General features: G+C 43.1%; 1 protein-coding gene across 1 annotated transcript in view; it reads right to left on the bottom strand.

Annotated features, from left to right (window-relative positions):
* The window catches only part of LOC144671307 (zinc finger protein 541-like), a 43,599-nt gene extending 36,876 nt beyond the window's left edge, over positions 1 to 6,723 (bottom strand). Inside the window, exons 1-2 of the mRNA XM_078533118.1 lie at positions 6,693 to 6,723; positions 3,764 to 4,182 (exon numbers count right to left, since the gene is read on the bottom strand). Of these exons, the coding sequence (XP_078389244.1) occupies positions 3,764 to 4,070 (307 nt within the window). The 5' untranslated portion in view covers positions 4,071 to 4,182; positions 6,693 to 6,723. The remainder of the gene's footprint in view (positions 1 to 3,763; positions 4,183 to 6,692) is intronic.
* Between the last annotated feature and the right edge of the window lie 12,628 nt (positions 6,724 to 19,351).

Genomic DNA, 19,351 nt, shown 5'->3' with positions numbered 1-19,351 from the left:
GTGATAGCTCAGCAACCTCTAACGTGTAGTTTCCAAGAGTGGCTTTCAGCACTCCTCCAATTCTGTCCTCCTGAGCAGCCCCAATTTTAAACACCACCTTTGGCAGCCATGCCTTCAGCTGCCAAGGCCCTAAGTGCTGGCGTTTCCTCCTTAAACCTCTCTGCCTTACTCTCTTTTAAAACTCTCCTTAAAACCTACCTCTTTCACCAAGATTTTGGTCGCTTGTACAAAGTAACTGTGCTTTGGTGTCAAATTTTGTTTGATAACACCCCTGTGAAGCACCTTGGGATAGGTTGCTGCATTAAAGATGCTGTATAAGTCTAAGTTGTGTAGACATCAGGTGGGGACAGGGTTAGGTTCAGCTATAATGCCTTCCAACAAAAAAACCTGCTGACAATCATATTTAGGCTTAAACAGATGAAGTACCACAATAAGTCCCACTTGTGAACTGAACCCTAACCTTAAGAGGAAAGATAAGTGGAGGAAAACAAAAAGAGTATGTAGGAACATAGGAAATAGGAGCAGGGGAAGGCCATTCGGCCCCTCAAGCCTACTCATCCATTCAACTAGATCATGACTTTCCTCAATGCCATTTTCCCATACTATCCCCATATCCCTTGCTATCTTTAATATCTACATAATGTAAAAGCGTTAATATCGCAAATTATAAACGTAAATCATCCATACATACAGATTTTGTTGTAGCTGTTAAGTGCAAGGAACATAGTTACAAAAAGGATTTCACATAGCATTTACCAGCAGCACTACAAACTATGTCACAAAATCTGTGTTAGCTGCTTTTAGGAATCACTAGAGTCAGGGAGGGTCCCAGGGGACTGGAAAATCGCTAATGTAACCCCCCCTGTTTAAGAAGGGAGTGAGGCAAAAGACGGGAAATTACAGGCCGATTAGCTGACCTCGGTCGTTGGTGAGATTTTAGAGTCCATTATTAAGGATGAGATTTCAGAATACTTGGAAGTGCATGGTAAAATAGGGCAAAGTCAGCATGATTTCATCAAGGGGAGGTCATGCCTGACAAATCTGTTAGAATTCATTGAGGAGGTAACGAGCAGGTTAGACAAAGGAGAGCCAATGGATGTTATCTACTTGGACTTCCAGAAGGCCTTTGACAAGGTGCTGCACAGGAGGCTGCTCAGTAAGATAAGAGCCCATGGTGTTAGAGACAAAGTACTAGCATGGATAGAAGATTGGCTGTCTGGCAGGAGGCAGAGAGTGGGGATAAGGGGGTCCTTCTCAGGATGGCGGCCGGTGACTAGTGGAGTTCCACAAGGGTCAGTGTTGGGACCACAACTTTTCACTTTATACCTTAATGGTCTAGATGAAGGAACTGAGGGCATTCTGGCTAAGTTTGCAGATGATACAAAGATAGGTGGAGGGACAGGTAGTATTGAGGAGGCGGGGAGGCTACAGAAGGATTTAGACAGGTTAGGAGAATGGGCAAAGAAGTGGCAGATGGAATACAACGTGGGGAAGTGTGTGGTCATGCACTTTGATAGGAAGAATAGAGGCATAGACTATTTTCTAAATGGGGAGAGATTTCAGAAATCTGGAGTGTAAAGGGACTTGGGAGTCCTAGTCCAGGATTCTCTTAAGGTTAACTTGCAGGTTGAGTCGGTAGTTAGGAAGGCAAATGCAATGTTGGCATTTATTTCGAGAGGACTAGAATATAAAAGCAGGGATGTGCTGCTGAGGCTTTATAAGGCTCTGGTCAGACCACATTTAGAATATTGTGAGCAATTTTGGGCCCCGTATCTCAGGAAGGATGTGCTGGCCCTGGAGAGGGTCCAGAGGAGGTTCACGAGAACGATCCCAGGAATGAAAGGCTTAACATATGAGGAACATTTGAGGACTCTGGGTCTATACTCGATGGAGTTTAGAAGGATGAGGGGGGATCTGACTGAAACTTACAGAATACTGAAAGGCCTGGATAGAGTGGACGTGGGGAAGATGTTTCCATTTGTAGGAGAGACTAGGACCCGAGGGCACAGCCTCAGAGTGAAGGGAAGACCTTTTAGAACAGAGATGAGGAGAAGCTTCTTTAGCCAGAGAGTGGTGAATCTATGGAATTCATTGCCACAGAAGGCTGTGGAGGCCAGGTCATTGAGTGTATTTAAGACCAAGATAGATAGGTTCTTGGAAAAACTCAGCAGGTCTGGCAGCATCGGTGGAGAAGAAAAGAGTCGACGTTTCGAGTCCTCACGACCCTTCAACAGAACTGAGTATAGTTAGGAGAGGGGTGAAATCCTAACTATACTCAGTTCTGTTGAAGGGTCGTGAGGACTCGAAACGTCGACTCTTTTCTTCTCCACCGATGCTGCCAGACCTGCTGAGTTTTTCCAGGTAATTCTGTTTTTGTTTTGCATTTCCAGCATCCGCAGTAGTTTTTTGTTTAGCTAGGTTCTTGATTGGTAAGGGGATCAAAGGTTACAGGGAGAAGGCAGGAGAATGGGGTTGAGAAACTTATCAGCCATGATTGAATGGCGGAGCAGACTCAATGGGCCGAATGGCCTAATTTCTGCTCCTAAGTCTTATGGTCTTTTATAATGAAACACACAAGTGGAAAAGGCAACCTTTGCAGCATTAGCTTTCTGATAAGAGAACAAATGAAAAGAACACCAGACCAGCAGGAACCATCCAGACAGGCAGATTGACTTACCTGTGCTAATGACCTACTTGTATATTGGGGGTAAAGGTCTCTCTTACTCACCATGCTAATTTATGATTCCTGCCTTACTATTATGGAGAGCTTCCACAATTAAGTCATTCAAAATGCATTCATGCATCTTCTACAGATGCTGGGAATGAATAAAGTGCATTCACTTTAGAATATTATCTTGCTTAACAAGGCTAAATAAGGAGAGCAAAATGATACACATGAAGTAGAATACAGTACATTTACACTAATACACAGGAAATTCTTTCTTCTAGGTGGCGGCTAATACCTGGTGCGTGGTAAACAGATTGTAAGTTTGAATTGTCTTGTTAAAGGGCAAACTGGCCATTTTGGTATAAACCTACACCTAAAGATAACCATGAAGCACCCATAAAATTAAACTTTCAGACTTTATGGGGTAAGCTTTCCTTAGGCGTTCTCTGATCTCCTGCCATAATTTCAGCGGAAACCTTCGAAAAGCAGCATCAACTGCTGTTTCTGCCGTTTCTGAGTGGATTCTGCCTACAGTGAGAGAAGGAGATCAGAAAAAACATGTAGAAATTCCAGGTGCTTAATTTGTTTCCCCAGTATTCTCATCTGGTCTTCTGAAAGAACTGACTTATGGTAAGGGATAGTTACAGCCCTCTGTTATTATTCTTTATGTGTAAAGCTAAGCAATGAAAGTTATCAGGTTATTCAACTAAGAAGGGAATCACATTCAAGTTCTGATTCATCCTGCATGCAGCATTCATAGATTTTTTTCTACCCTGCAGGATTTATCTAAATTGGAGTTGGGAACTCTGAATGAAGCCAACTGTAGTGCCCACTGTTGCTCTGGTTAACTCAGCACCAACAAGATATGAAGTGTGGACCTGTCCATTAGGCAGCCTCTTTACCAAACAGCCATTAAGCAATTCAACAAGTAAATTTTAACGAGATCTACTACCAATCAGAATTGTAGAAGTTTTATGTTAGTAATTCTGGTTGGGGATTTACTTTGAACCAGCAGCAAAACAAATTTATCCCAGCAGCAAAACAGTTACAATAGCACTGCTGCACTTAAAGAAAAATGCATGCACATTCAAGTACCTAGCAACATGGGTGGAGAATCTGTGTCCGTGGAGTCACTGGGAATCTTTGGGGAGTCACATCCCTTATCTACAGTATACAGGGATAGATCTACATTGTCAGCAAATGGATCGCCAGGAATTTCTGCAGCCTCCAGGTTAGAATCAAGTTCTATACTTGTCATTCCTGCATAAATAATATCATCAGGGTCTGAGATGAATTCTTGTCTCTGGATATTACTTGCAATGGGCAACTCACTGTCTGATAGCAAAGGCAGATGCATTTCAGTTTGGAGAGAGCTTTCATCGGTGAAGCTGTAGCAATCCATGGCTCCCGATTTGGCAAAGTCTTTCTGCAGAATTAAACAGCAGGCAACTAATTTTCACAGCATGAGCCTGAACAAAAGCATCCTCTTCTTTGCTCTTTTTGTATTGCTGCAGCTTTAATAAAATACAAATATAAATAAGTTTAGAGATAGATTTAATTTCCAGAAATTTGATAGACCAATTATACACAATTAATTTTCTAGTTTTTCCTCATAATGTATTTAACTTTCTACTCAAGTTTCTCCAAACCGCACATTATTCTCCAGCTGTAACAAACAATATGCTTTAAAATAACTGTCAGTAGTTGCAAAGGGGAGGGATGGGGAGAGGTGACTCACCCTGATTTCCTTTCTCCTGCCTTGCTTCCATTCTGCACCTCCCTTTCACAGGGAAGACAGGTGAAATTTGGAACAGACTGGGTGAAGAATTGCAGCTACAAATTCACACCCTACAATTGTGCAGGCAAACCCCTCAACTGTCAAGTTAGCAACTGCTAAAATCCTCCTTTTATCTAGCCTGATATAGAAAATTTAGAATTACAATTTCTTTGATTTGTTCATGGGATGGGGCATCACTGGCTAGGCCAGCATTTATTGCCCATCCCTAATTGCCTGTGTTCAGAGGGCATTTAAGAGTCAACCACCTTGCTGTGGGTCTGGAGTCACATGTAGGCCAGAACAGCAGATTTCCTTCCCTAGAGAGCATTAATGAACCAGATGGGTCCCATTAGTTTGTCAAATACTTTGTCCCTCATGATAGAGACTGTTACAAGATCTTTTCTCCCATTAGCTCCTTGCTTATCTGACATCTTTGGAATGTTTATAGTATCATCCACCGTGAAGACCAATGCAAAATATTGGTTTATCTGCCATTTCCCTGTTCCCCGTTATCAATTCTCCAGTCGCATCCTCCAAGGGTCCCACGCTCACTTTAGTTACTCTCATTTTATGTACCTGTAGAAGCTCTTGCTGTTTGTTTTTATATTTCTTGCCAATTTACTTTCATAATCAATTTTTTATACTTTGTGCTACAGTGAGGCAACTCTTCAGGGGCCTACAAACGACTCCCACCCGTGATTTCTTCCCCTTGCTATTCCTTATTTCCACCCAAACTGATTCCACGTCACAATCTATTGCACCAAATCACTACTCATCATCGCACTGATACCTTCCTTTATTAACAAAGCTACCCCACCTCCCTTTCCTATTTTGCATATTTTTCCGGAATGTCAAATACCCTTGAATATCGAATTCCCAGTCTTGGTCACCCTGCAACCACATCTCTCATCTCTGTAACAACTATCAAGTCGTACTCAATTATTTCTATTTGTGCCGTCAACTCAACTATCTTGTTACAAATGCTAGGTGCGTTCAGATAAAGAGCCTTAAGCTTTGGCTTTTTACCATTATTACTCATTCTGGTTCTAATTTCTGCTGCACTCTTTCTGCCTATATTTTCTGCCCCTTCCTGTCACACTTTGATAGCATTCGCCTCTTCACTACCCTGCACCTCTGCTCTGTCATTTCTTTTTAATTTTTTAACTTCCCTTCAATTGAATCCCCCCCACCCTATCCAACCCCCACTCCCCCCATCTCCCTACCTCTATGCAATTTAAAGTCATATCTACAACCCTAGTTATACGATTCGCCAAGACACTGGTCCCAGCATGGTTCAAATTAAGCCTGTCCCAAGGGAACAACTCCCTCCTCCTCCTCCAGTACTGGTGCCAGTGCCCCATGAATCGGAACCCATTTCTCCCACACCAATCTTTGAGCCACGCATTTACCTCTCTAATCTTATTTACCCTACACCAATTTGCATGTGGCTCAGGTAGTAATGCGGAAATGATCACTTTTGCGGTTCTTTTTAATTTAGCCCCAAACTGCTCGTTGTCCCTCAGCAGAACCTCTTTCCTAGTCCAATCTATGTCATTGGTACCTACGTGGTACCAACGACAGCTGGGAAAGCAGAAAAGGGAGAAATCTAGGGTAGGGATGTTCTCTCTCACTGGTGTCCTACTTATTACTCAAACAACATCAATTAAAAAAAAAACACAGGTTATCTGGTCATAATCCCATTGCTCTTTGTGGTAGCTTGCTGTGTGAAAACTGACTGCCACACTTCCGTGCATTACAACTGTGAGTAGCGTTCAAAAGTACTTAATCACTTGTAAAGTCTTGTGATCAAGAAAGCGCTATATAAATGCAAATTCTTTACAACCCATTAAGCAGAGATGGAAGTACAGCTGTATTTTCAAAGTAAATGTTTATAAAGGGATCAGAGGAAATATACAACCTTTAAACAAAACACATCTTTCCTCATTTGAGAATGTTCTGTTACATTGCCCCCTTAATTTTATATGCTTTTTCTGAGCTATTCTTGAATGCTAAATCACAATGGATGTACACTAGAGGGCGGTCTTGCTTTCAATCTACAGCAATGCCTTGTTCTCAGTAGTAGATACGTTCCTGAAACCACTACTTATAGCAAAGCAAGGTTTCCCATTTAAATGAGTGTAAAATCAGGAGATACATTCCCAACCCAAGATTTTCAGCCGCAGAACTTAACCTAAATATGAAATACACAATTATTTATTCATCAAAAATAAACACAACACAATGCACAATTCACATGGTTAACACGATCAATGAGGTGCTTTGTCAGTTTGAAGAATGTGCTAAAAGATTGTTGGTACAGGCTCTTGTAATCTCTTTCTGACCTTTAATAAGACCATAAAGACATAGGGGCAGAAATTAGGCCATTTGGCCCATCGAGTCTGTTCTGCCATTCAATCATGGCTGATAAGTTTCTCAACCCCATTCTCCCGCCTTCCCCCCGTAACCTTTGATCCCCTTACCAATCGAGAACCTATCTATCTCGGTCTTAAATACACTCAATAACCTGGCCTCCACAGCCTTCTGTAGCAATGAATTCCATAGATTCACCACTCTCTGGCTAAAGAAGTTTCTCCTCATCTCTGTTCTAAAAGGTCTTCCCTTTACTCTGAGTCTGTCAAAAAAGAGAATGATCCTTCTGTGGAAAGGAGTTTGTCTTTGAAATTTTTCAGTGCTTCCTCAATGAGGAGCTTAGAACTCCTCCGACATGTGTTGCAATGTTTGTTACTTGCTTGGTGATGCTTCCCCCTCTTCTTCATCTTCCCCAGATACAGCTCATTCTGGCTCAAGCTGCATAAGCTCCTCATTGGCCAGGGCTTTGCTGAGGCTCCAGCACATTTTCAACATTATCATGGCCCACTTATGTTAGTCATAATCACTCCCCCCTTGCTGAACAAATTCAGTTGGCTCAAAGTTGTGGAAGTCGTGAATGGCTTCAGGGAAGATCTTGCATCACACACCGTTCATGGTTGACTGTTTTACCTCCTCCTAAGCATTTGCAGCGCTGTTAACTGTCTGAACAATGCTGTAACCACGCCAGAATATGCATACTATTGTCTTTCCTTCACCGACCTCCTTGATGAGTTTTGCGAAAGTCCTGCAGAAAGTAAGCCTTAATAACACCTTGATCCATGCGTTGGATCAATCATATAGTGTTCTTAGGGAGATATTCTACACAGACTTCTTTGGAGAGGTCGTTGAAGTTCGAAGGATGTCCTGGGACATTGTCCAAAAAGTAACAAAGCATTATGAGCGATATTTTCCAAGCACAATATTAGACCATAAGACATAGGAGCAGAAATTAGGCCATTCGGCTCCGCCATTCAATCATGGCTGATAAGTTTCTCAACCCCATTCTCCCACCTTCTCCCCGTAACCTTTGATCCCCTTACCAATCAAGAACCTATCTATCTCCGTCTTAAATACACTCAATGACCTGGCCTCCACAGCCTTCCGTGGCAATGAATTCCATAGATTCACCACTCTCTGGCTAAAGAAGTTTCTCCTCATCTCTGTTCTAAAAGGTCTTCCCTTTACTCTGAGGCTGTGCCCTCGGGTCCTAGTCTCTCCTACTAATGGAAACATCTTCCCCACGTCCCACTCTATCCAGGCCTTTCAGTATTCTGTAAGTTTCAATCAGATCCCCCCTCATCCTTCTAAACTCCATCGAGTATAGACCCAGAGTCCTCAAATGTTCCTCATACGTTAAGCCTTTCATTCCTGGGATCGTTCTCGTGAACCTCCTCTGGACCCTCTCCAGAGCCAGCACATCCTTCCTGAGATATGGGGCCCAAAATTGCTCACAATATTCTAAATGTGGTCTGACCAGAGCCTTATAAAGCCTCAGCAGCACATCCCTGCTTTTATATTCTAGTCCTCTCGAAATAAATGCCAACATTGCATTTGCCTTCCTAACTACCGACCGACTCAACCTGCAAGTTAACCTTAAAAGAATCCTGGACTAGGGCTCCCAAGTCCCTTTGCACTCCAGATTTCTGAATTCTCTCCCCATTTAGAAAATAGTCTATGCCTCTATTCTTCCTATCAAAGTGCATGACCACACACTTCCCCACGTTGTATTCCATCTGCTACTTCTTTGCCCATTCTCCTAACCTTCTGCAGCCTCCCCGCCTCCTCAATACTACCTGTCCCTCCACCTATCTTTGTATCATCTGCAAACTTAGCCAGAATGCTCTCCGTTCCTTCATCTAGATCATTAATGTATAAAGTGAAAAGTTGTGGTCCCAACACTGACCCTTGCGGAACTCCACTAGTCACCGGCCGCCATCCTGAGAAGGACCCCCTTATCCCCACTCTGCCTCCTGCCAGACAGCCAATCTTCTATCCATGCTAGTACTTTGTCTCCAACACCATGGGCTCTTATCTTACTGAGCAGCCTCCTGTGCAGCACCTTGTCAAAGGCCTTCTGGAAGTCCAAGTAGATAACATCCATTGGCTCTCCTTTGTCTAACCTGCTCGTTACCTCCTCAAAGAATTCTAACAGATTTGTCAGGCATGACCTCCCCTTGATGAAACCATGCTGACTTTGCCCTATTTTACCATGCACTTCCAAGTATTCTGAAATCTCATCCTTAATAATGGACTCTAAAATATTACCAACGACCGAGGTCAGGCTAATCGGCCTGTAATTTCCCGTCTTTTGCCTCACTCCCTTCTTAAACAGGGGGGGTTACATTAGCGATTTTCCAGTCCTCTGGGACCCTCCCTGACTCCAGTGATTCCTGTAAGATCACCATCAATGCCTCCACTATCTCATCAGCTATCTCCTTCAGAACTCTGGGGTGTAATCCATCTGGTCCAGGTGATTTATCCACCTTCAGACCTTTCAGTTTTCCTAGCACCTTCTCCTTGGTAATGGCCACCATACTCACCTCTGCCCCCCGACTCTCTTGAATTTTGGGGATGTTACTCGTACTCATATTCCTGGGCATAAATGCACTGAAAGCCACTCGCAAAACATGCCCATTGTCACAAGTTTTCTTATTTGACCTGCAAATTACAGGAAGATGTCCCCAATTGGTACCTTTTATTGCTTGTGGATTTTCTGCATGGTACACAAGCAAAGGCTTAATCTTTGAGTAACCTTCTGCAGTGCAACTCTACATCAAAGTCAACAAATCCTTAGCTAGCTTGAATCCTGGTACAGTTTTCTCTATGGTGGAAATAAATATCTTGCAGGATATTCTCTGCCAAAAAAAGCCACATTGAAGGTCTGTTGCGGTGTGAATAGCTTCCTCATTAATGATGGCCTTCTACTCTGCAAGGTACCTTACTGGCTGCTTCATTGTCCACACTCGCAGCTTCACCATTCATTCTGACTTTGTGTAGGCTATGGCATCTCTTGCATCTATCAAGCCAAGCACGACTTGCAATAAAAGTTTCGATGGTAGAACTCTCATCTCATTATTGTTTTCTTGGATAGACAGCATGTTAATGAACATGTTCCTTTGGTCCTGGTCCTCAATCCCTGCATTCAATAATTGCTCCATTTGTTCTAGTACGCTGCACCGAGTATGGGTGATCTTTGCCCACTAACCTTTATCTTTGTTCTTCTTGATGGTGCTCAGTCATTAGTAGAAGCCCAAGTGAACTCATTATGGCCACTGCCTTCTCACCAGTATCATCACTTCTAATTTCTGTTCCAAAGAGGTTTGCCTCTTACTTTTGGGAGTAGTGGAATCCTTGTCACTTAATGCAAGTTTATTAGCCATTTTGCAGACTTAACTTGACCCTGTAAAAGTGAGTAAAGTAAAGCAACACCTTGGACAATGTTTCTAGTTGCCTGTCTCCTGGGGCACTCCTTCTCGAACTTTCCAGGCACGTGCACAGAATGCTGTCTCAAGGGCCGTATCAAACTTCCCATGCACAGGCACACAAACTTGCCTCTTTCATGCCTTTGAAAGAGCTCCCTGGACATGCGCAGAATGTTGATCCAGCAGTTGGTGTCTTCCAGCATCTATCTGAACTGCATCAAAACAGCTGCAGTTTTTGCAATGCACATGCTATTTCAAAATCAGCTGACAGATTGCTGGCAATTGCAGAGCCTAGATATGTGAATCTATTAACAACCTCAGCGTCACATTGGCAAGGCTGATTGATGGCAGTATGGCAATGTCCTGGACCATGACATTTGTCTTCCTGATTCTGATAGTCAAACCAAACTCTACAAACATAGGAGAGTCTATCCATTTTCCACTGAGAGTGTTGCTCAGTATGGAACGCTAGTGCGGCATCACTGCTGTAGAGTAATGAGGACTTGGCACATTTTTGCCTTGGATCTCTGGCGAGCAGGCTGATCAGCTTTCCGTCAGCTCTAGTACATAAGCAGACACCCACTGTAGATGACCTGAAGGTATTTGACAGCAGTAAAGAGAATATACCAAAGAGTGTCGGTGTCAGGGAGCAACCCTGTTTAATCCCACTGCGGATTTCAAAGGATTCCAATATTACTCCATCATAGCTGACCTCACCTATCATGTTCTCATGGGAAGAGATCACACTGAGTAGCTTGGAGGGAAGCCAATTTTCTTTAGCAGCTTAAAAAGACCACCTATGCTCACATGGTTGAATGCCTTGGTGTGATCAATGAAGGCAATATTTAGTGACATCTTTTGTTCATGGCATTTCTCTTGTTATCTGCTGGACTGAGATCATATCAATTGTGGATATTCCAATTCCAAAAGCACACTGGGATTGGGAGTAGATGCACTCAGCCAGGATCTGCAATCTGGCAAAGACAACACAGGCAAATACTTTTCCCACAATGCTCAGCAGGAAGATGCCTCGATAGTTGCTGCAATTGCTGACCTCTCCCTTGTTCTTGTACAGGATCACAATCTTTGCATCATGCCCCTGAAGCACTGCCCTCTCCTTTCAGCAGAGAAAGAAGATCAAGCAGACGCTAGCATGCTGGCTTCCTATGCTCAGATATCAAGTGGTATAGCATCAGCACCCGAAGTTTTGCCAATGACAAGCGAGTCAATAACTCCTCCACTATAGGTTTGATATCCAGTTCTTCCAAGACAGGCTGTGTGTCCAGAGCTGCCTCAGGTATCATGTTCTCAACTCAAGGTAGTGTTCAACCCATCTCTCCAACAGTTTATACCAGTTGTTGATGACCTCCCCATGCCTTTGCTTTCAATGTAGCTGTTTCTTTGCTGATGGACCTGTTGCCTTTTTGATCCCATCATACATGCCCCTAGCATGCCCTTGAGACCAAAACATTGTATGTTTTCAAGGAGGATTTAGATATAGCTCTTGGGGCGAAAGGAATCAAAGGGTATGGGGAGAAAGCGGGAGCAGGCTAAACGTCAACTCTTTTCTTCTCCACCGATGCTGCCAGACCTGCTGAGTTTTTCCAGGTAATTCTGTTTTTGTATTGAGTTGGATGATCAGCCATGATCATAATGAATGGCTGAGCAGCCTCAAAGGGCCGAATGGCCGACTCCTGCTCCTAGTTTCTATGTTTAGCATCCCGTGTTGAAGGAAATCTGAAAATTCTGGTAGGGTTGTAACCAGTAGTTGCTGGCGCAATGCCTAGCAGTCTGTTGGACTTTACTTTGAGCAGTTCTTAGTGCAGTCAGCAGTCTTCTCACCCGGATCTCCTTTACAATTAATGAGAACGGATCATTTGACGTAATTAACTGGTTCCATCACAGTGATACAAAGGGCAGGTATTGCAGATACTGGAAATCTAAAATAAAAACAAACATGCTGAATATACACATCAGGTCAGACAGCATGTGCAGAGAGAAAGAGTTAATGTTTCAGGTCGTCATGATCCTTCATCAGTTCTGAACCTTAATTCCATTATAGTGTTAGCCTTGAACCTGTCAGCTTTTTTCCACTCTTGCTTCTCCTATGTTGACAGAGCAGTATTGTAAATGGTGTCTCCAATTGTATTCCATTTGGCTTGTGTGTGGAAATGCCAGAGAGTGCCTGTTCAATCGAGTCGAGGGACTGTTGGTTCTTAAAGCCTAGGCTGTATGGCTAAAGTTGCTACGAGGGCAGCCTTTCTGTTTTGAATAAAAAAAAGCTTCAAAGGTAGCATCCTAACCCTGGTGCACAGCAGGGAGTGATTTATATCACAGTCAGCGCTGTCGTAGTTGTGTGTTGAGAATGCTGTTGAGAGTCAGGCCTGGTGATGATCAGATCCAGTTGGTGCCAATATCCTGCTGATCTTGGGTGTCTCCAGGGCACCCTGTGCATGGTTTGTTCTGAAATTGTTAGTTACACAAAGCTCATGGCAGCAAAGCTCAACCAGTCGCTGTCAATTTTAATTTACCTTTCCCAAGCCATAATGTCCGAGGCAGGAGGGCCATGCCTCATGGTCCACACTCACTCTTGCTTCCAAATACCCAGTAGGTAAAGATGTTCTTAGGGATTCTACTGATAGCAGTGTCAAGCTCCTTGTAACACTTAACAGCAAAGCCTACACCCTGCTCCCGCGTTTCCTCTGAACTCTTCCCCAGCCAGATGAATATATAATGTTTTTCTTTCAGTAATCTACTCAGCAAGCCTTGTCTCTTGTAGGCTTAATATTGACATGGCTTCCCTATCAAGTTCCATATCAATGACACTCATCTTACAGGTGTTATCAAAGAGCTGCAAGTCATCTATTAATCCCGTGTACATGGTCCTTACGTTCCAAATGCTAACCGAAGAGTTGGCATCTTCTTTCTTTTTGTTTGTTTCATTTGCTTGGTGGGATGGATTCAGTCCACTTTTTGAGCAGAGACTCTTAAGCTCCAAGCACCCAACACAACAGGTCAACGCTTTATTATCTGGGGTCTGCCTGACTTGAGGTGGGTGGCGGTTGACTAGTGCGACATGATGGTTCCTCCTACAGAAGTCAGCCAGTAGCACCTGTTCTCTATCATTCCCCCGTGTTGTGTTAATGCTCTGCAGCAGTGTCCTTTCCAGGGTGCTAGCCTGGGCAAAATTTATGGAGACCCTTGGCTGTCTAATCATCAGGGTCCTGCTCTTGACCCAGTTGAGTCCAAGGAATACAGCGCATTACGTTTGGCAACAGCTTGGTTGCAGGAGTTGCTGGAAAAATGACATATTTAGACATCAGTCCGCCTTTGAGCGCCACTCCATATTTTTTGTCAGGGTTTACTCCCTTAGCCTTCGATTCTGCCAATGTATCCACGAGGCAGTGGATATATTCATCCATAAATCCTAAATGACTTATAGATTTATCATCTAATCTTAATCTAATAAGGAACAAGTAGGTAGGATTATTTTTTATTGTAGAAAACCCTGTTTCCCAAGTAGGTTTTTTTTTAAAAAGTTCCCCAATGATTAGAATTTATTAAATCTTGAAAAACCACTGAATCTATCATTTTGATATTCTTAAATTAATCAGCTGACGTCAGATACAGTGAACGTATTCAAAGAAATTAGCAAAATGACAGCTTTGGAAAGTGCAAGCCAGACATCAGAGTGCTTTTCTGATATTACTATTAAGATATTTTTACAGTAACTATACAGGAATCTGCCTGCTATCGGCCACAGGGAGGGTCATCTCAAGAATCCTCCTCAATCGCCTTTTCCCTGTGGCTGAAGAGCTCCTCCCAGAGTCGCAATGCGGATTCTGCCCATTAAGGGGTGCAACGGACATGATCTTCTCTGCGTGGTAACTGCAAGAGAAATGTAAGGTACAGCACCAACCATTGTACATGGCCTTCTTTGACCTCACAAAAGCCTTCAACACTGTCAACTGCCAAGGATTATGGAGCATCCTCCTCCTTTTCGGCTGCCCCCAAGTTTGTCACCATCCTCTGCCTGCTCCATGATTACATGCAAGCCATGATCCTGACCAAACGACCCACCAGAGACCCAACCCACATTTGGACCGAGGTCAAGCAAGGCTGTGTCATCGCACTAACGCTCTTCTCAATCTACCTTGCCACAATGCTCCATCTCACCCTCAGCAAGCTCCCCGCTGGAGCGTAGCTAAACTACAGGAGAAGCGGGAACTTGTTCAACCTCCGCCGCCTGCAGGCCGGATCCAAGGTCATCCCATTCTCTGTCATTGAACTACAGTATACAGACAACCCACCCTCCTATATGGCTCAGAGATGTGGACTGTGTACAGCAGGCACCTCAAAGCTCTGGCGAAGTACCACCAGCGCTGCCTCCCCAAGATCCTGCAAATCCACTGGCAGGATAGGCGCACCAACGTCAGTGTTCTCACTCAGGCCATCATCCCCAGCATTGAAGCATTGACCACACTCGTTCAGCTCCGCTGGGCGGGTCACATCATCCACATGCCTGACACAAGACTCCCGAAACAAGCACTCTACTCAGAGCTTTGACATGGCAAGCAAGCCCCAAGAGGGCAGAGGAAACGCTTCAATGAAACCCTCAACGCCTCCTTGAAAAAGTGCAGCATCCCCGCTGCCATCTGGGAATCCTTGGCCCAAGACCGCCCGAAGTGGAGGGAAAGCATCCAGGAAGCAGCTAAACAGCTCAAGGCCCATCGCCAAGGACTAGCTGAAGCCAAGTGGTCAACAGCAAAAGGAGTGTGTGGCAACCCGGACACCCCACCAGCCCGTTCCCCATACCACCGTCTGCCCCACCTGTGACAGAGACTCTAGGTCGCGCATTGGACTCTTCAGTCATCTGAGAACTCATTTTTAGTGTGGAAGCAAGTCATCCTCGACCCCGGGGGACTGCCTAAGAAGGAGATTTTGCTGGACAAGAGTACCTTTACCCTGAATCTACTACATACTCATTTGCAGAGGAACATAAGAGGTGCAACTGGTTCAGTTTATAATTAACTCTTTCTGTAATATTTGGTATTATATGGCATTCATTAGCATATACTGCTCAGGTAAAAGGTGACTGATTGCAAGATCACAAAGTAGCATATTTTACTAATCCTGAGCTGCTAATGTCAGCTTCATGATCTACAAGTGCTAATAATAACCCAGTAAACACAGGTGTGGCTATAGCTGTACCTTTTAGTCACAAGTTCTAACTTCAGTAGAAAACAGAGTATAATTGCAATCCAGATAAATGTATTTTGTACATGTATATTTCCTCAACAAACATCCACCACGAATTAAGGAGGTAGAGCACTTGCAACAATGAACAAAAAACTACGCACTCTGCTTTTCCATTTATCAACAAACATACAAAAATGCTTAAAATACATTTGCATACACGTTGCAAATGAGTACTGAGATCATATGCCCAATTACATTGTCTACTACTCATTTTTAAATAGAATCATAGAATTGTTATAGCACAGACAGGTGAACACACCTGTCAAATCCCCAATCACAATTGCTTTCCTAGTCTTCTTCCTGCATCTGCCCCACCCCCCCACTGTACAGTTGAGCCAACCGTGGTGCCATGAACTTGGCTCTTGCTGCATTCGCCCAAGGAACCATCACTCTCACAAGTGTCCAGAACTGAAAACTGGTTGGAGAGCGAGATGCACTCAAAGGACTCCTGTCTATTCCTGCTTGACTGACGGTTACCCAATCCTTCTCTGCTTGCACACTCATCAGCTGAGAGATGACAACCGCTAGAAATGCACTATTCTCAAAACTCTGTCTCCAGATGCACCATCGTGACTCCAGCTGCCTACAATTCCTGAATGTTCAGGACATGAGAACCATCCTGGAGTTCTCACTTGGAACAGATGGGCATTCCACAAGAGTTGCCCTACCATGTCTCTATTTACTGGATTATTAACTAAACATTTTCAATCAGCTTCTCCCAATTTACTTGAGGTCGCTGGTTGATCACCCCTTTCCATTTCCTCCTTTCAGTCACCATTCTTCTTCCAGACCCACTGTATTTAAGTCTCTAGTCACTCCATCCTTTTATCTGATCTTGGGCCTTTCTTTTCTCCTTCTTCCTGGCAGTCCCATCTCTACTACTTGCCTCACCACATGTCCTCTCTCTCCACGCAACAGATGACCATACCATTTTTATCTCTTCTCGGCTACTTTCTTTGATACTTCCACAATCTTCACTGACTGCCTTAAGTACTGGTTCCTGATTCTGTCCTTTCATGTCACTCCACACACCCATCCGAGCATCCATGTCTCATCAGTACCCACTTGTCATTCCTCGCTTCTTGATAATGCCCAAGTTTCTGCACTGTATTGTCTCACGACTGTCTTCTAAATTGTTCCTTTCAATTTTATCAGTACTTTTCTACTACATTCCAATGCACTTCTGATTACTCTAGCCAGAGGTAAACCATTGATTAATTTCTATTCCCATGCTTCCATCTTCTGACACCACTGACCCCAGGTACTTGGAGCTACTCACTTTCTCCAGACCTTCAACCATAATCTTTTACACCTACACTCTGATTATGCTCCCTAGATTCAAACTGGCAGTCCATATATTGGGTCTTTGGTCCACTGATTTTCTTACTCATGTTTTCCAGTGTTTCTCTCCAGTCATGTTCTCATCATCCCCACCACACAGCTCAATGTCATCTGCAAACATCATTCACAATGGCACTTCCTGTCACACTTGCTTAGTTTGAACATCCATGACTATTAGGGAGAGCAAGGGGCTCAATGCCGATCCTTGGTACAATTAAACTTTGACTTCAGAACTCAGATGATGGTCAATGGTACTACAAACTAAACTTTAGAAATGAAACTTAAGATTTAAAAACAAAGTAAAGATTTAAAATCTGATCTAATATTCCTAGTTTTTTTTAACCTTAGATCCTCACCTCAATACTTACCCTCTACACTGATCTTAGTTCCCTTGGGTTCTGCTGCTCCTTCCTCTCTGCACTGACACTGACCTCATTCTTCCAATTTCTGTCTGTGCTTCTTTGGGCCACAGCCTGCTCTGCCGCTGTGCCTTTTATCTCACTTCTCTCTTGCTCAGCTCCCACTCCTCCTGGTTAATGAGAAATGCAATTAGCCACATCCGGATTCCTAAATAGCCACATGTAGTTAACGTATTGAACAAACGTTTCAACTTTTGGTTGGACCAGCATTAGCTCAATGGCAGTATCGCCACCTCAGAATGTACAGGATTTGAAGCATCTCTCCAGATATTCCTGGCAAGTGAAGACTGGTCCTCTGATTCTAAATTCTGACTTGAGATTCGAAAGGATATTCGCATTAGTGGGTATGGGTCATCTCGACCTCATCATACAGGCTGTGGGAGCCAGTAAAACCTCCCGCCACATAGAACGAAAGAACAAATTCATATAAAGATCATTATAGTCATGGAAGGAACATTAATGTTGCAGCTTGTCATACTGCAAATACTTCCACTGCTTCACAATATTCACCATGGGAAAGATGTGAAGATACAAAACCAGCCAATCACTTCTGTTATCAGTTCACAAATCATAGAACCTTACATCACGAGGTCATTCGGCCCATCATGCCTTTGAAAGACTTGCTAGATATCTTATCCTGCGTTGTTAGTGTACTCCCTGAGACTCATCTACACAGGGGTTGTGGTAAAATTAGTAAAATGAGCTGGCCTTGCATTGCAAAAGAAGTCAGCTGTACTTGCTACTTTTATCTGCAATGCATAGGGTGCCATCATCAGTGTGACAGGACCCCATATTTGGTTCCAATTTGACATATTTTGATTTTGGATTGGGTGGATATGGTGAGACAGGTAATTAGGATTGATCCATCATGGAACATGGTTATACTGGTGCACTCTCTCTAGTTTCTAGGAATTTTTATGCTTATTTTTCAGATCAAAGACTTTCACCTATGGAGTGTCTGAACACAGTTTTACTGATTTTAAATCTTTGTGATATAGCTTCTTAAATAACAAGGATCTTCAACAGTTTCCAAAATGGGCAATCTTTTGGATACTATTTATAACTTTTTCCTCTTTCCCCATTTTCTCCTTTAATAGCCCTGAACCACTAATCACCTGCTGAGAAGACATGTGACTTAACTGTTCGTAGCATCTAGAAATGCTGCTTTAAACCAGCTGCCAGGAACGTATAAGCGACCTTTCAAAGCTTAACAGCCAGAAACAGAAAATGTTATTTGACAAAGAGCTGCAAGTCTTCAAGCCCTTTGTGCATTGCAGCTCTGGTCCTGGAACAGATGTGCCAAAAGTAGATCTTCGTACCTGTTGGCAGAGATCGAGTCATTTATGGTCAGAAGTGCTGTAGAGAGCATGAGAACCATGCATGCACAGTCCACAAAAATACCACTATGGTTAAAAGTGCTTAAAATTAGAGTATCAGTTAGTCAGTATAAATTATGGGCACTTTTTAAAACAAAAGTAGGGCTGTAACAAAACAATATTCTCTCTCCAAATTAATGGTTATAATTATTAGTTTCCAAAAACTGAAACAAAGCTAAGAATGTGAACCAAAATTCAATAAATTCTCATCAACAATGGAACACTAGCGTTACCAATAGCAAAATTTGTATATTCAGTAATATTCTCACTACCAACAAAAATATGCTTGCATTGCAGAAGGTAGGTTTAGGCACACAATTCAATATGTTTGATATGGTTCCCACTTAGTTTTGTATGAACATTGACAACTCTGCAAAATGAACTTCAGTCAGAACTGATCTGTACTTTTATTTCACATCGGGAAAACGCAGCTCCACACACAAACATGGATACGAACATCAAAATCAGATGAAGTCTTAACGTTCAATGCTTGTCACTTGGCAGAAAGTTCCAAAATTCATCTCAGACTCAAGGTTGTTGCAATAGTAACTGGACATCCTGCACTTCACACTTCATTAAAAGCTCAGCTCCAACAATTAGAACTCCTGCATGACATATCTTGACTGAGTATTTTCATTTGTCTTTTACCCTCATCTCAATCACATTTATTAATTTTAAAAATATTATTCCACAGCAGCTTTTACTATCTCCCCCACTCC

This window comes from Cetorhinus maximus, chromosome 32 (assembly GCF_964194155.1).
Source record: "Cetorhinus maximus chromosome 32, sCetMax3.hap1.1, whole genome shotgun sequence".
Taxonomy (NCBI): domain Eukaryota; kingdom Metazoa; phylum Chordata; class Chondrichthyes; order Lamniformes; family Cetorhinidae; genus Cetorhinus; species Cetorhinus maximus.
The sequence above is the reverse complement of the archived record's forward strand: the minus strand, read 5'-3'. Positions and strand labels throughout refer to the sequence as shown.